The sequence below is a fragment of the Sturnira hondurensis genome, unplaced genomic scaffold, assembly GCF_014824575.4.
Source record: "Sturnira hondurensis isolate 20B ecotype Veracruz unplaced genomic scaffold, ASM1482457v3 Scaffold0022910, whole genome shotgun sequence".
Taxonomy (NCBI): Eukaryota; Metazoa; Chordata; class Mammalia; order Chiroptera; family Phyllostomidae; genus Sturnira; species Sturnira hondurensis.
Window position 1 is genome coordinate 2301301 of NW_028095541.1, and position 13314 is coordinate 2314614.

General features: G+C 39.1%; 1 protein-coding gene across 4 annotated transcripts in view; it reads left to right on the plus strand.

Annotated features, from left to right (window-relative positions):
* IARS1 (isoleucyl-tRNA synthetase 1) overlaps positions 1 to 13314 on the plus strand; it is a 117389-nt gene that overhangs the window by 16054 nt on the left and 88021 nt on the right. For all 4 annotated transcript variants that reach the window (XM_037037269.1, XM_037037270.1, XM_037037271.1 and 1 more), the window contains exons 6-7: positions 474 to 591; positions 8907 to 9054. In XM_037037269.1, the coding sequence (XP_036893164.1) occupies positions 474 to 591; positions 8907 to 9054 (266 nt within the window). The remainder of the gene's footprint in view (positions 1 to 473; positions 592 to 8906; positions 9055 to 13314) is intronic.

The window sequence follows — 13314 nt, forward strand, 5'->3', positions numbered from 1 at the left end:
TATTCAATAAAAGTAGGAGAAATAGATTCTAATCCTGGGGATATAATACTGTCCGTTATAATAAAATGTAAGCTGTAGGCAGTATAGTAGAAAACTATTAAAAATTAAAACTTAAATGTCAGACATAGTGGAAATCAGTATTTTCAGCATTCATGAAAAAAATAAATGCGTATACTTATTTGTATAGTTTCATATATTTGGTACCTTACTATACAATATGGTTCCAGTTACTTTTCTCAGTCAACATTAAATTATGAATATTTTTCCATGTCAACAGAGAATCAGTACTTTTATGTCTACATAATGTCTCATTCTGATCTGTTGTAATTTACCAGAGAATCTTCAGAGATGGTGTGTTTTCATATCTTTGGTTGACACAGACTATAAACATAAACTGGCATAAATGTTTGCATTTGGGGAAACAGGGTTTAGATTATATAATTATTCTAAAACTTTGTCTCTACACTTGCTAGGTGGGTCTTCAAACAACTTTATGATAAAGGTCTTGTTTATAGAGGTATGAAAGTGATGCCCTTTTCTACTGCATGCAACACTCCACTTTCCAACTTCGAATCTCACCAGAATTACAAGGTAAGTAGGACATCATTGGGTATTATGTACCTGGAAATTTAAATGGTTGTCCTGAGCAAGGTAACTCATCTCGATGTGGAAGGCTGGCGCAGCAAGTCTGGTCGGTGTGATTGTTTCTTACCAAGTGCTGGAAGTGCTGCTGGTCACTGAACCAAGGCTCTGTTAAGATTGTAAACAAGGGATTACATTTTCCCTGTGAGGTTTGTGAATAGTGTCTTAGTTAATGTAATAGGTTTTGTTTGTTTTGACCATATTTTCATGCCTCTGGTTTATAAGTTGAGCTCTGCCCTATTTCCCTCCTGTTATTGTTTCACAAGTTGTTGGTTTGGGTGACCTTGATCCCTCACCTAAGATCTCATAGTTCATTTATTTGTTAATGGTATTTGGAAAAAAAATCTGATTGAGGGTTGGTATACAGTATTACAATCTTTTTTCTAATGAGTGGAATATCCTGTCATTGGCTTGATAGAAGAGTTTGGACATGTCTGATATTATAAAATATACTACTTTATCTAGACAGATAGTGAAGGTAATAAATCTTGTGAAACTATTTGTGAACTGTGTGTTCTCATGTGCATATATTTAAGACGTGTTTTTATCTCTGAAAATTTATCTAATCCTCTTTGCTTTTAAAGGACATTAACTTGGGGGGAAATTCTTATTTTATAGCTCAGATTTGGAAATACTATTAAAATTTGTATTTCAAAAGCACTTCTCATCTTATAGAATACTTTTCTTCATACGTTCATTTGGATCTTTGCAAATTCTGATGTGGGTGTGATGATCCTGTTCTCTCCTAAATACCCTTCTGTGCTAGTGTTAATAATTAAAAGGTTGTACTTTTTTAAATAAAATATTTTATGTACATACAGATGTAGAGAATTGTATACTAAGTACTGTCTTTTCTTTTTAATAATGCCATAGTACCTTTTTTGCACCAATCATCATTACTTTTAAATACTTTAAAATTCTTTAATTCCTTGATATCATTAGTGTTTCTGTTTGTCTCAAGTATCATACCTTTGTCTCTCATTATTTTTATTTTGGTTTTTTAGTCACATCTAAGAAAGGTTTATACATGGTAATAATTGTATTTTTTATCTATATTAATCTGTAGGTCTCCTTTTCTCTTTCTGTTCTTTTTCTTTGCAAATTATTGTTTAGAAGACAGGTTTGTCTCAAAGTTTCCACAATATAAGTGTTTTGATTGTGCTTGCATGGTTTAATTTAACACTTTCTCTGTTCTTTATATTTTTTATTAATTGGTACTTCATTTTTGTATTTGTTTTTTCTTCATCTATGTCATTAATAAAGGTCAGTATTTGTTTATGGTTTTGGGGGTGTTGTCAAGGGAGGGTGCTTAAAATTCATAAACAGTTAAATGTACAAATCTTAAGTGTACCATTTGATGATTTCCAGTAAGTGGCATCTCTTTTTTGTAAAAATACATAAAATACTATAGATAATAGTTGATTAGTGTTGCTTCTTTTCACTTTTTGGAAGTGGAAAGAACCACTGTGTAGTTTTTTATATCTAGTTTTTCTCACTCAGCATTATATTTCTGATGGTGATCCACATAGTGACAGATTTTTTGTTCTAATTTCTGTGTGAGCGAATATACCACAATATTTTACAGCACTTTTCTATTTCCTTCCTTACATCCTGATCAGTAACTACGGTGCTAGAATTGACATTTCTTTCCCATGCATATTTTTGTACTTTTATTATCTGCATAAATATCCATAAACAGCATTAGCATTATTCTGCATGTTTTCAAATCTCACCATTGTACTTACTCTGCACCTTGTCTTTTACACTAAACAATATTTTTTAAAGCTTCTTCATCTTGATACATGTACTTTTAAGTTTATTTTAACTGCTTTATAGTGTTCCATATAACAAATAGGTTACTATTTATTCATTTGCTAGACATTTGAGTGGTATTGACGGACATAACTGTGAACATTTTTTAAAAAATATATTTTATTGATTATGCTATTAGAGTTGTTCTATCCCCCCCTTCATTCCCCTCCACCCTGCACACCCCTCCCCCCATTCCCCCCTATAGTTTATGACCACGTGTCTCTAGTTATTTAGATTCTATATTTCACCTAATATTCTTGCCTTCCCCCTATCTATTTTTTACCTAACGTCTATGCTACTTATTTTCTGTATCTTCTCCCCCCTTCTCCTCCTCCTACTCCCCTGTTGCTAACCCTCCAGGTGTTCTTCATTTCTATGGTTCCACTCCTGATCTAGCTGTCCTCTTGGTTTGCTGTTGTTTTAGGTGTGGTTGTTAATAACTGGGAGTTTGCTGTCCTTTCACTGTTAATATTTTTTATCTTTTATTTCTTAGATAAGTCCCTTTAACATTTCATATAATAAGGGCTTGGTGATGATGAACTCCTTGAATTTAGCACTTTATCTGCCCTTCCATTCCAAATGAAAGCTTTGCTGGATAGAGCAATCTTGGATGTAGGTCCTTGCCTTTCATGACTTGGAATACTTCTTTCCAGCCCCTTCTTGCCTGGAAGGTCTCTTTTGAGAAATCCACTGACAGTCTGATGGGTACTCCTTTGTAGGTGACTGTCCCCTTATCTCTTGCTGCTTCTAGGATTCTCTCCTTCATTTTCATCTTGGCTAATGTTATTATGATGTGCCTTGTTGTGTTCCTCCTTGGGTCTAACTTCTTTGTCACTCTCTGAGCTTCCTGGATTTCCTGGAAGTCTATCTCCTTTGCCAGATTGGGAAAGTTCTCCTTTATTATTTGTTCAAATAAGTTTTCCTCTCGTGGCTCTTTCTTTTCCCCTTCTGGTACCCCTATAATTTAGATGTTGGAACGTTTAAAGATGTCCTGGAGGTTCCTAAGCCTCTCCTCATTTTTTTGAATTCTTGTTTCTTCATTCCTTTTTGTTTGGTCATTTACTTCTTCTTTCTGGTCCACTCCATTGATTTGAGCCCCAGTTTCCTTTCCATCACTATTGTTTTCCTGTGTATTTCCCTTCATTTTAATTAGTTTAGCCTTCATCTGTTCCTCTAATTTGTGACTAAAGTCAACCAGTTCTCTGAGCATCCTGATCAGTAGTGTTTTTTGAACTGTGCATCCAATATGTTGGCTATCTCTTGTTCACTTAGTATTGACTCTGGGGCTTTGAGGTGTTCTTGAAGCATAATGTTCTGGTCTGTTCTCACCTGTTATGTATGAGGGGTGGAGCCTTAGGTGTTCACAAGGGTGGGGCCACCCACTTGTTGGATTGTGGTGCTGTATGTGGGGGCGGTGTCAGAGAGAGACAGTGGCATTTGTTCTGCTTTCTCTTGGATTTCGGTCTCCTCTGCTACTTTCCGCAAGCAAACCTGGCCCTCCTGGTGCCACCTCCCAAATATGTGCACCCTCCAGGCCCTGTGGGTCTCTCCAACAAACTTTCTGTGAGCCTGGGAGCCTCTCCTGGCACTTCAAGCCCAAAAGTCTTTCCAATTGGTGCTTTCAGGCTCTAATTCCCAATGCTTGGGCCTTAACCTGAGCAGTCTGTCTCACTGCTCGCTGCTTCACTTAGTTTATCTGTGCACAAATGTGTGACCTCGGTCGGGTAGCCACCTTGCACCTTCACTGGGTCTGCATGTTGCCACCCCACACCTGGGATCCACCAACCACTGCCTGGGCTCCTGCGCGCCTGGGTTGGTCCAGCCAATCTTTCCTGCCCAACCTCACTCCACCACTGACTCCACCCCTCTCATGGGTCTGGCTGAATGGTTTGTTGTTGTCAGTGGTACAGTTCAGTTTTCTGTGTTTTGGCTGCGTTTTTGTTACTAAAACTTTGTTGTCTTTAAACTTGATTGTGTGAGGAGGCACAGTGTTTCCACCTATGCCTCCGTCTTGGCCAGAAGTCCACTGTGAACATTTTAAATATAAATCCTTGTATACTTATACTGGGTTTCCTTTGGCACCTAAAGTTTTCGGTGTTAGACATAATAATAGCTTCTTAGCCTTCAGAATAGCTTGTGAGCTCCTACAATTTTCAACGGTTACACTCTTTCATAAACATTCTCTTGTCGGGAAAGAGCACGCTGTGCAAAAGTACACTGAGTTTCAGGAGAAAGGCCTTCCAACCATTCCCAAAGGTAAACCAGCTTGTGGTATATAAAGTATTTATTTGTTATTTGTCTAAATTTTTACTTTTTAGAAGTCTGGTTAGTTGGATTATTATTTTTTAAGTATTTTATTTATTTGTTTGTTTGTTTGTTTGTTTATTTATTTATAGAGAGTGGGGAAGGGAAGGAGAAAGAGTGGGAGAGAAACATCAATGTGTGGTTGCCTCTCATGTGTCCTCTACTGGGGACCTGACCTGCAGCCCAGGCATGTGCCCTGACTGGGAATCGAATTGGCGATTCTTTGCTTCACAGGCCGGTGCTCAATCCACTTAGCTACACCAGGCAGGGCCGATTAGGTGGATTATTTATGAGGTTCATTCTCATTGTGGAATATTTTGAAACCATTGGAAAATTTGTTCCAGCACCTAAAGGTAATCATTATTAATGTTTTATTTAGGTTTCCATTAGAAGTTTTAAGTTTTATTTTTTATATTCATTTCTGTACTTACTAAAATAAATGTTTTATATTTTAGTAACTGTTGCCTTATTTTAGTGATAAAACCTGTTTTCTACTCCTCTCTTTTCTTGCTCTACTCCATATAATTGCACAAAATGAATACATCTATGAGGCCAACACCCAGATAAAAGAAAGAACCTTATCAAAAGCTGGCTGGTATGGCTCAGTGGATTGAGCACCGGACTGAGAACCAAAGAGTCACTGGTTTAATTCCCAGTTAGGGCACATGCCTGGGTTGCAGGCCAGGTCCCCAGTAGTGGGCATGCAAGGGGTAACCACACATTGAAGTTTCCCTCTTTCATTCCTTCCCTTCCTTTCTCTTTAAAAATAAGTAAATACAAATCTTTTTAAGAAAAAAAAAAACCGTATCAGCCTATCAGTAGTTCTTTTTTCTCCTGGTCCCTTAAGTTAATTATCCCTACTTCTCACCCCTGCTTCTGACTTCATTAATTCGTTTGCTGATTCTAAGCTATGTATAAATGGTTTCGATACAGTTTGTTTTTATTCGTTTATGCCTGGCTTCTCTTGCTGAAGATTGTTTGAAATCATCCATGTTGTGTTTATAGATCACCATTTTAATTGTTACATAGAATCTTATTTATTTATTCTAATATTGATGGGAATTGGGGCAGTTTTCAGTTTGTGGTTTTTATCAGTAGTGCTACTGTGAACATTCCAGAACTTGTCTGTAGGAAAGCATATACTATATCCTTTGTCTTTTGGATACATGGCCAGCATGAGTGGAATTGTTGAGTCAAAACATATACTTCCACTTAGCTTCAGTACACAGGTTGGCAGTCTTTAAAGGGCCACCTAGTAAAAATTTTAGGCTTTGTGAGCCAAATGGCCTACTCAGTTCTCTCAAAACCATTCTTTGCTCTTGAGATATATGAAAACAGGGTGCAGTCAGATTTGGCTTGTGAGCTGTGGGTTGATGACTTTCACTGTAATATATACTAGCATAAAGTGACCCAAAGTGGTTGTACTTGATTTATACTCCCACTAAACAGTTGTGATTATTCTGCATTCTCTCAACACTTAGCATTTTCTTTTTTTACTTTAGCCATTCTGTAACCGAGGGATCTGACCAGACTGCTGGGGAACAGGGAAGAAATCCTGAGAGCCAGTGCCTCCCCTCTGCTCCCAGAAGGGAGGGGTTTACAGGAAGTAGTGATGGCAACCAGGATTGAGACTAGAGGTGGGGTTGATAGGCATGCATGCCCCAGGGCAACTGTAAACAAATGCAAGAAGCACTGACCAGCAGGCGATGCCCCAACAAGTGAGCAGCTCATGACATAGGCTGCACAGAACCTAAGCTGTCTGTGTGGCCAAATGCCCCACCTTGGGCTAAGACACTTGTGCCCCTGTTCACCACTGGGAAACTTCTGCCCCTTTCTGCAAAATGGCAGCCAGAAGAGGAGCAAAGACACTGGGGGCCTGACAAACATGGCAGATGTTAGAGCACATAGGTTGAAATGCCAGGTGCTTCATTGTGCTTGGGTTTGTGGGCCGAGGTGTTAAAATAGATTACTGGGAAAAGCACTCTCTTTTCTTTGCCTCGTGTACCTGATTGGCGTCAGGTGTGGGGGCTGGTTATGGGATGGGCGATGAAAGGCACACTCAGGGCTTTTCACCTGCAGGCGGAGTCCCACACTGAGATGTGTCTCGAATCGCAGGTCCTTGAGATGCATCTGCTCTGCACCTCAGGAGTCTGAGACTGTGCCCCGTTCTTGTGCTGAGACCAACATATGGAGGCGTGGGCCGGGAACACTCAACAGCTCTGAGACAAGAGTAACTCTTGGGCACAGGGGTCCCGCAGATGGAGATTCTCTCTCATGACCAGTTGGAGTGATCTGGCACTACACCCCAGGCTCCAGGGCAGAGAGAGGAAGCTGTATGAGACCATGGCAGCTCTGGAACTCTGAAGTGTGTGCACTCCAGAGACAGAGCCTTAAAACTGATGAGACAGTGACTTGTTAGTATCACCTCCTTGGGTTCCAAAAGGATAGATATTAATGATGGGTAACTTCTGGGCATCATTTTGGGTTTCTGCCTTTCTGGGAACAAAGGAGTTTCTGTGTTTTGTGGAAGAGGTTAACTTGGAGCAGGGATATTCCCAGTCCTCTCAAATTTGTTACCCGTTAATAAAAACCTCTTTCCTTCCTCACCTATTTCTGTGTTATGTTTGTTCACAAATGCAGGCAGCCAGACCCTACGCTTCTTGGTTACAATTCTCTGAATGTGTATTGGTTACCACTAAGGTTTTTTTTTTTATGAGCCGAATTATTATTTGCAGCCACGTTTAAGTTTCTACCCCTTGCCACACAACAGGCAATGAGTTGACTGACAAGGTGTTGGGGCAAGGAAAACAACTTTATTCAGAAAGCCAGCAAGCCAAAAAGATGGCAGACTAGCATCCTAAGAACCATATTAAGAAAGTGCAGGATTCAGCCTTTTATGTCAAGGGAAGAGGGAAACAGGAGGGGAAAGAGGTGAAAGTTATTTTATTGACATTACTTTATGGTTGTATTATAAAATAGTTCATTGTAATAGTGAAACCACCACTATACATATATCCCTCTTGATACACTTAAATGTTATTTGTGACTACAGTCATGCTCCATTTAAGGATCTATTAGGTGAATTTATCCTTGTGAGAACATCGGAGTGCACTGAACACAAACCTAGATGGAATAGCCTACTGCAGTGCTAGGCTATATGATATATAGCTTATTGTTTTGTAGGGGAGGAAACATAAATTCCCTTTACGCTACTGGCCTCTTAGAGGCTAAGACATCCCTGTAATAAAAGACAGATTCACAGGAGAAAAACAAAGATATTTAATAGTATGTATAGCTCCTCTGTATGTGGGAGGAACCCAGGAAACTGAGTTACTTGCAACAATGTAGAAGCCACCTTAAAATAACATCTTTTGCTCAAGTTATGTAAGAGATATTAGGGGTGATGGGAGTCAGTTATGGTTAAGTTACCAGGAAAATTACAGGAAACAAAAGTAAGGTTGCTGTGCAGGTTTACAGACTTGTCATCTTTATTGATAAGGGTATCTAAAGATAAGGTCTTCTACTTCCTGGCACATGAAGAGGAGAAACTTACAGATGGAGACTTCCTTTACAAATGTAAATGTCTTTTGCAAAGGCAAACTCCTACTTGATTTTCAGAGCTTCTCTCCTTTCTGCTCTTTCTTTAATTGACCTAAAGTAATCCTTATCCAAAATAGATATACTTTGGGATGACATAACCTAAAGGGTATGTCAACAACATAATCTGTTGCCTTACAGCTAGCTCCTAGACTATAAACCTATATGGTATGTTACTATACTGAATATTGTAGGCACTTGTGACACAGTGCTACTAAGACTGTGTAATACATTGCCTTACAACCTAAGGAAAGCTGTGGCATTACTAGCCTATCCTATAGGAATTTTTCAGCTCCCTTATAATCTTTATGGGACCACCATTGTATCTACAGTCCACTGACCAAGTGCCATTTTGCAGTGTGTAATTGTTAAAACGTTTAAAGTATATTAAAATATGTATTTGGTTTTCTTGCTCTCTGTTTTATTTTTATAAATATATCAAGTGGTTTTTGAAAAGTTCAGTTTATTCTGAATATCAGTTTATTTTACTTGTTAGGATTAGTTTCTTTTCTTTCCATGTCTGTTACAGATTTTGTGTCATTTTATTTCAGGATGTTCAAGACCCTTCAATATTTGTAACCTTCCCTTTGGAGGAAGATGAGAATGTATCTTTGGTTGCTTGGACAAGTACTCCCTGGACTCTCCCTAGCAACCTTGCCCTCTGTGTTAATCCAGATTCGCAGTATGTAAAGATTAAAGGTAAGTGTGAGCCTGGTTACTTATTATCAATATGAATAAAATAATTTTAACATTTTAGGAATAAATGAAAGTTTCTTTTTTTTTTGAGTAAAAATAGAAGTTTTTAGAACATCTTAGGCTTAGAACAATAACCCCTAAAAGAGGTTTGTTTTTTTCTAATCTGTTAAAGAACAATATTCAGCCAAATAAATTTGAAGGTCTAATTGGCTTTATTAAGTCGACAGTATACCATATAGCAACTAAAAGTATACTGCTTAGGGTTATGCAAAATGTAAGATTTTTTTTAGGGAGAGTGAGGCAAGGGGAGCTATTAGGAAAAGAAAAAGAAAGGAATTTTTTTTAGGCCAGGACATCTGAGTTTCAGGGGGGCTTTTTTTCAAGATTTTATTTATTTATCTTTTAGAGAAAGAGAGGGGGAGAAACAGTGTGTGCTTGCGTCTTGTGCGTCCCAACCTGGGGACCTGGCCCGCAACTTAGCAATTGAACAGGCAACCCTTTGGTTTGCAGGCCAGCTCTCTATCCACTGAGACACACTGGCCAGGGCTGTTTGTTTTTGTTGGGGGAGGGGGGGAAGCTCACAGCAAATGTTTTTTTATTATGCAGATTACCTCTTTTTTTCTGGTGGCAGGGTGGTGAGAACCTATTCCTCAGATTAACTCATTGATGTTGACTAAATAACTATAGATTTTCTGGGAAAGGTTGAAACAGCAATTAGGTCAAATAATAAGCCTTAGTTTGGTATCATGGGCTTTTTAGAATGACTGAGGCCATTTTGGTTCTTGTTTTCTCTTCAACAGATTGAAAATAAACACACAAAGTAGCATAGTACAAAGATATAAAAAGTAAAAATTCCTTATAATTTTCAGATTTTAGTACATCTCTGTACATCATGCCCCTGTTATAAGTGAATTTCCTGAGATTCAGAGAGGCGGCATTTCATCATTATTGGGAATCTCTGATGGATGTGTTTTTTAAATAGCACCAAGCAATTTCGTCAGTTCAAATACTAGCTATCTAGAGTTAGCGTCAGATCCCACACATTAAGGGCTCAGTCCTAAAACGCTGTCCCCACCACTACACCCCCACTTCAGACTCCTGTTGCATGTCCAGGTTGTTAACCAGTGCTTCTGACTGACCCACAATCTCAGGTTTGATTAATTTACTGAAGTTTCTCAGAACTCAGAGAAACATTGTATTTATTAGATTACTACTGTGTTATAAAAGGATATTATAAAGGCTACACATAAACAGCCATATGAAGAAGTTTATAGGGTGAGGTCTAAAGGGTCCCAAACACAGCTTCTTTCCCTGTGGAACTAGGGTAGGTTACAAGTCTCTCATCACTTAAGAAATTCTAAGTGTTTTAACAGCTCTGCCAGAACAGGGGGACTAAGACAAAATACGTGTTTATTATAAATTCTAATATTGCTGCTGATGGATGTAGCTCTAGGCTCTTGGTAGTCCTGACCAATAAATTGGACTGAGTACACACACAAGGTTGTGTGTAACATGCAAGGTTTATTAAAGAAAGTGTATCTCTTAACCAACAAAGTGAAGTGCAGTTAGCGTGATTTATAAAGTATACTCCTGAGATAGGAGAGCGAGTCACCTCCTTTGCCAACAAGGAACTGACCCACTTCTCCCCAAGAGAGATTGGGCAGGGGTTTTTCTGAATGTTTTTGTCCCATTTTATGAGCTTTAGGCAGCTCGAGAGGAAGAGGTAAATTCCATTGTTTAATTTTTGTGGGCTTCTTACGGCACATGCTTAATTAGTTACATAACCTTTAAGCTTGTGCTCTGGTGCCTTTCCCACGATCTCCTTGATTGCCGTCTCTGGGATCAAGCAGCTTATAATTACAGTATTTTGCTGTGTGTAATGCATATTTTTTCCCAAATTTTTTAGGGAAAAATAAAGATGCACATTATACATGGCTAGTGCCTGGAATGCCTTGTATCTGTTCTTGTGTTTTGTAATTATTTGTAACAGAAAATTTCTTGTACCACAGTATGTTCAAAAATAAATGCTAAAATTTCTTTATAATACAAAAATCAAGTATCTTAAAAATAAATAAATAAACAAACAAAGTCAAAAATTAAAACAAAAGTTTATTTTCCTGAAATTGGGCCAAAAACGTGGATGTACATTAATACACGACAGTGCATTATACTCTGCAAAATACAGTAAGTGGGGTAAAATGGGTTAACTGTTAGGTAATCAGTGACATGGGATGTAAAAGAGATCACAAAGAATAAAGTGCAGAGAGTAAAGTATTTATTTACTCTCTAAGAAAGGAGAGGGGGATGGTATGGAGAGATACTCCAGAATTGAGAGGTAGGGACTTTGAACGTTTATTGGATTAGAAAAGATGAGGAAGTTGCTATTCCGTGGCCCCTGAGGTATTGGTGTAACCGAGCGAACTGGGACCTGTCCACGTGTCACCTTGGTGTGTACCCCAACAATCAGTGTTGAAGGAGGCGGGTTTTTATTTACAGGATTCCATCCTCAGGGGGTGGGCTGGGAGCATTCCTGCTTTGAGCCCTGTTCTCCCATGAGACCCGGCACTTTCCTTGCTCCCCATCAGGTAATGAGCCAAAAAAATGTCCAAAATTCCCCATATCCTTATATGTTCATAAGCCAGCTGTGCAAAGAATTCTCCATTCTTTCTGGCATGTGCATGCACGCACGTGTTTCAGAGTCACCATCCTCTTGCAGCAGCGCTCTCCTTCAGGATCTGGGGTATGTTGTTCTTAGCCTCCATGTAGTAATCGTACTCCAGGAAAACATTTGCCGGGTTACACTGGATCATGGTGGAGTCCTGGGAGTCACACATCCCAAGAGAGTGGCCTCTCCATATGCCCTTCAGAGAAGCAGAAGTCAGCATTCTAGGCATCTGTCATGAATTCATGCTTGGTTCAGCAGGTTCCCACCTAGCTCAGTCAGCTCTCTCCTTACACCCTTTCTTCAGCCAGTGTGGCTGCTCCTCACTACCCTGGGCTGCGTGGCAGGATCCTAACTCCTGGCCAGCATGGCTTCTACCTTTCACACCAGCCTCATGGTTGACTGCTTCACTACAAACTGCATAGCTGCTTGCTGTTTTCTTTCTCAGATCTCAGCCATGAGTCTGAAGACTGAGAAAGTCTTCAGACTTTCTCGTGGCTGAAATTCCCCTCATGGCCAATTGGGCAGTTCTTCTCTACCCTTTGAAACCTCATGGCTGCTTCCCTTCCTTTCTCTGAGCCTGCTCTTATTTTTTAAATGCTGACCCAGAGTATCCTATGTGGCCTCGTATCTGGCTCATTCTACAATGTGCTACTTTTGCCAGTTACCCCATATCTTTTACCTTCTTTCGGCTTCCATCTTCAGTCACAGCAAGAGTACCCTATGACACAGGAGCCTGCCCTCTCCTGTAGTCATTGTATAAGCTCCCCAGGCTAAGTCAGGGTTTTGATACTTTATGAGGGAAGGGGTGAAGCAAAAGTAGGAAAGAAAAACGGGTAAGAAAAAGGAAATCCACCTTACATGACAATTAGCATGACCCACAATAGCTTTTGTGGGCAAGAAATACTAATAAAGAAATAGAGAGGATTGGGGGTCAGAAAACAGGTAATTATTATTTATCTATGCCTTGGGAGTGGATAGGACTAAGAGTTGGTTTCTTATGATATCTGATGGGAAAGAGCTTTTGCACACACAGCCTGGCTCTGTAGCTGCTTCTCCATTTGCGTTCCCTCTCTCACCTATGAGACAGCCATTCTGTAGTGAGCCTGACAGTCTTAGGAGCCATCTGACTGAGATTTCAGTCATATCACTCTGCCTGCCTCTTGTACTTGGTGGACTACATATTCTGAGTTTGAGTTCAGAAAATGTAGACTCCACTTGTAATGAAGTTCCTGTGAGGTCAGGACTGGTGAGTGTCAAAATTATTTATAGCAGTTTGTCAATGAATTGCAGAGGCCTTCACGGAAATTCATATTCTCATTTTTCTGATGGTAAATTGTACGTATGTCATAGGCTTGAATAAATTCTTGGGTATGTCACACTTTATAGGTGGGAGTTTTAAATTTTGTAAGGCAATTTTTCAGTATCCGTTAAATTTTAAATGTTTTTATAATTGTTCCATCTTTTCTATTTTTAGGGTAAGGTCCTCCATTTACAATAAGAATACAAAGAAACATACTAGAATACATTATCCTAGTGTAAACAGTTGTTCATAGTGTATTATGTGAAAATAATTGTAAAACGATTGAGTTACATTCTAC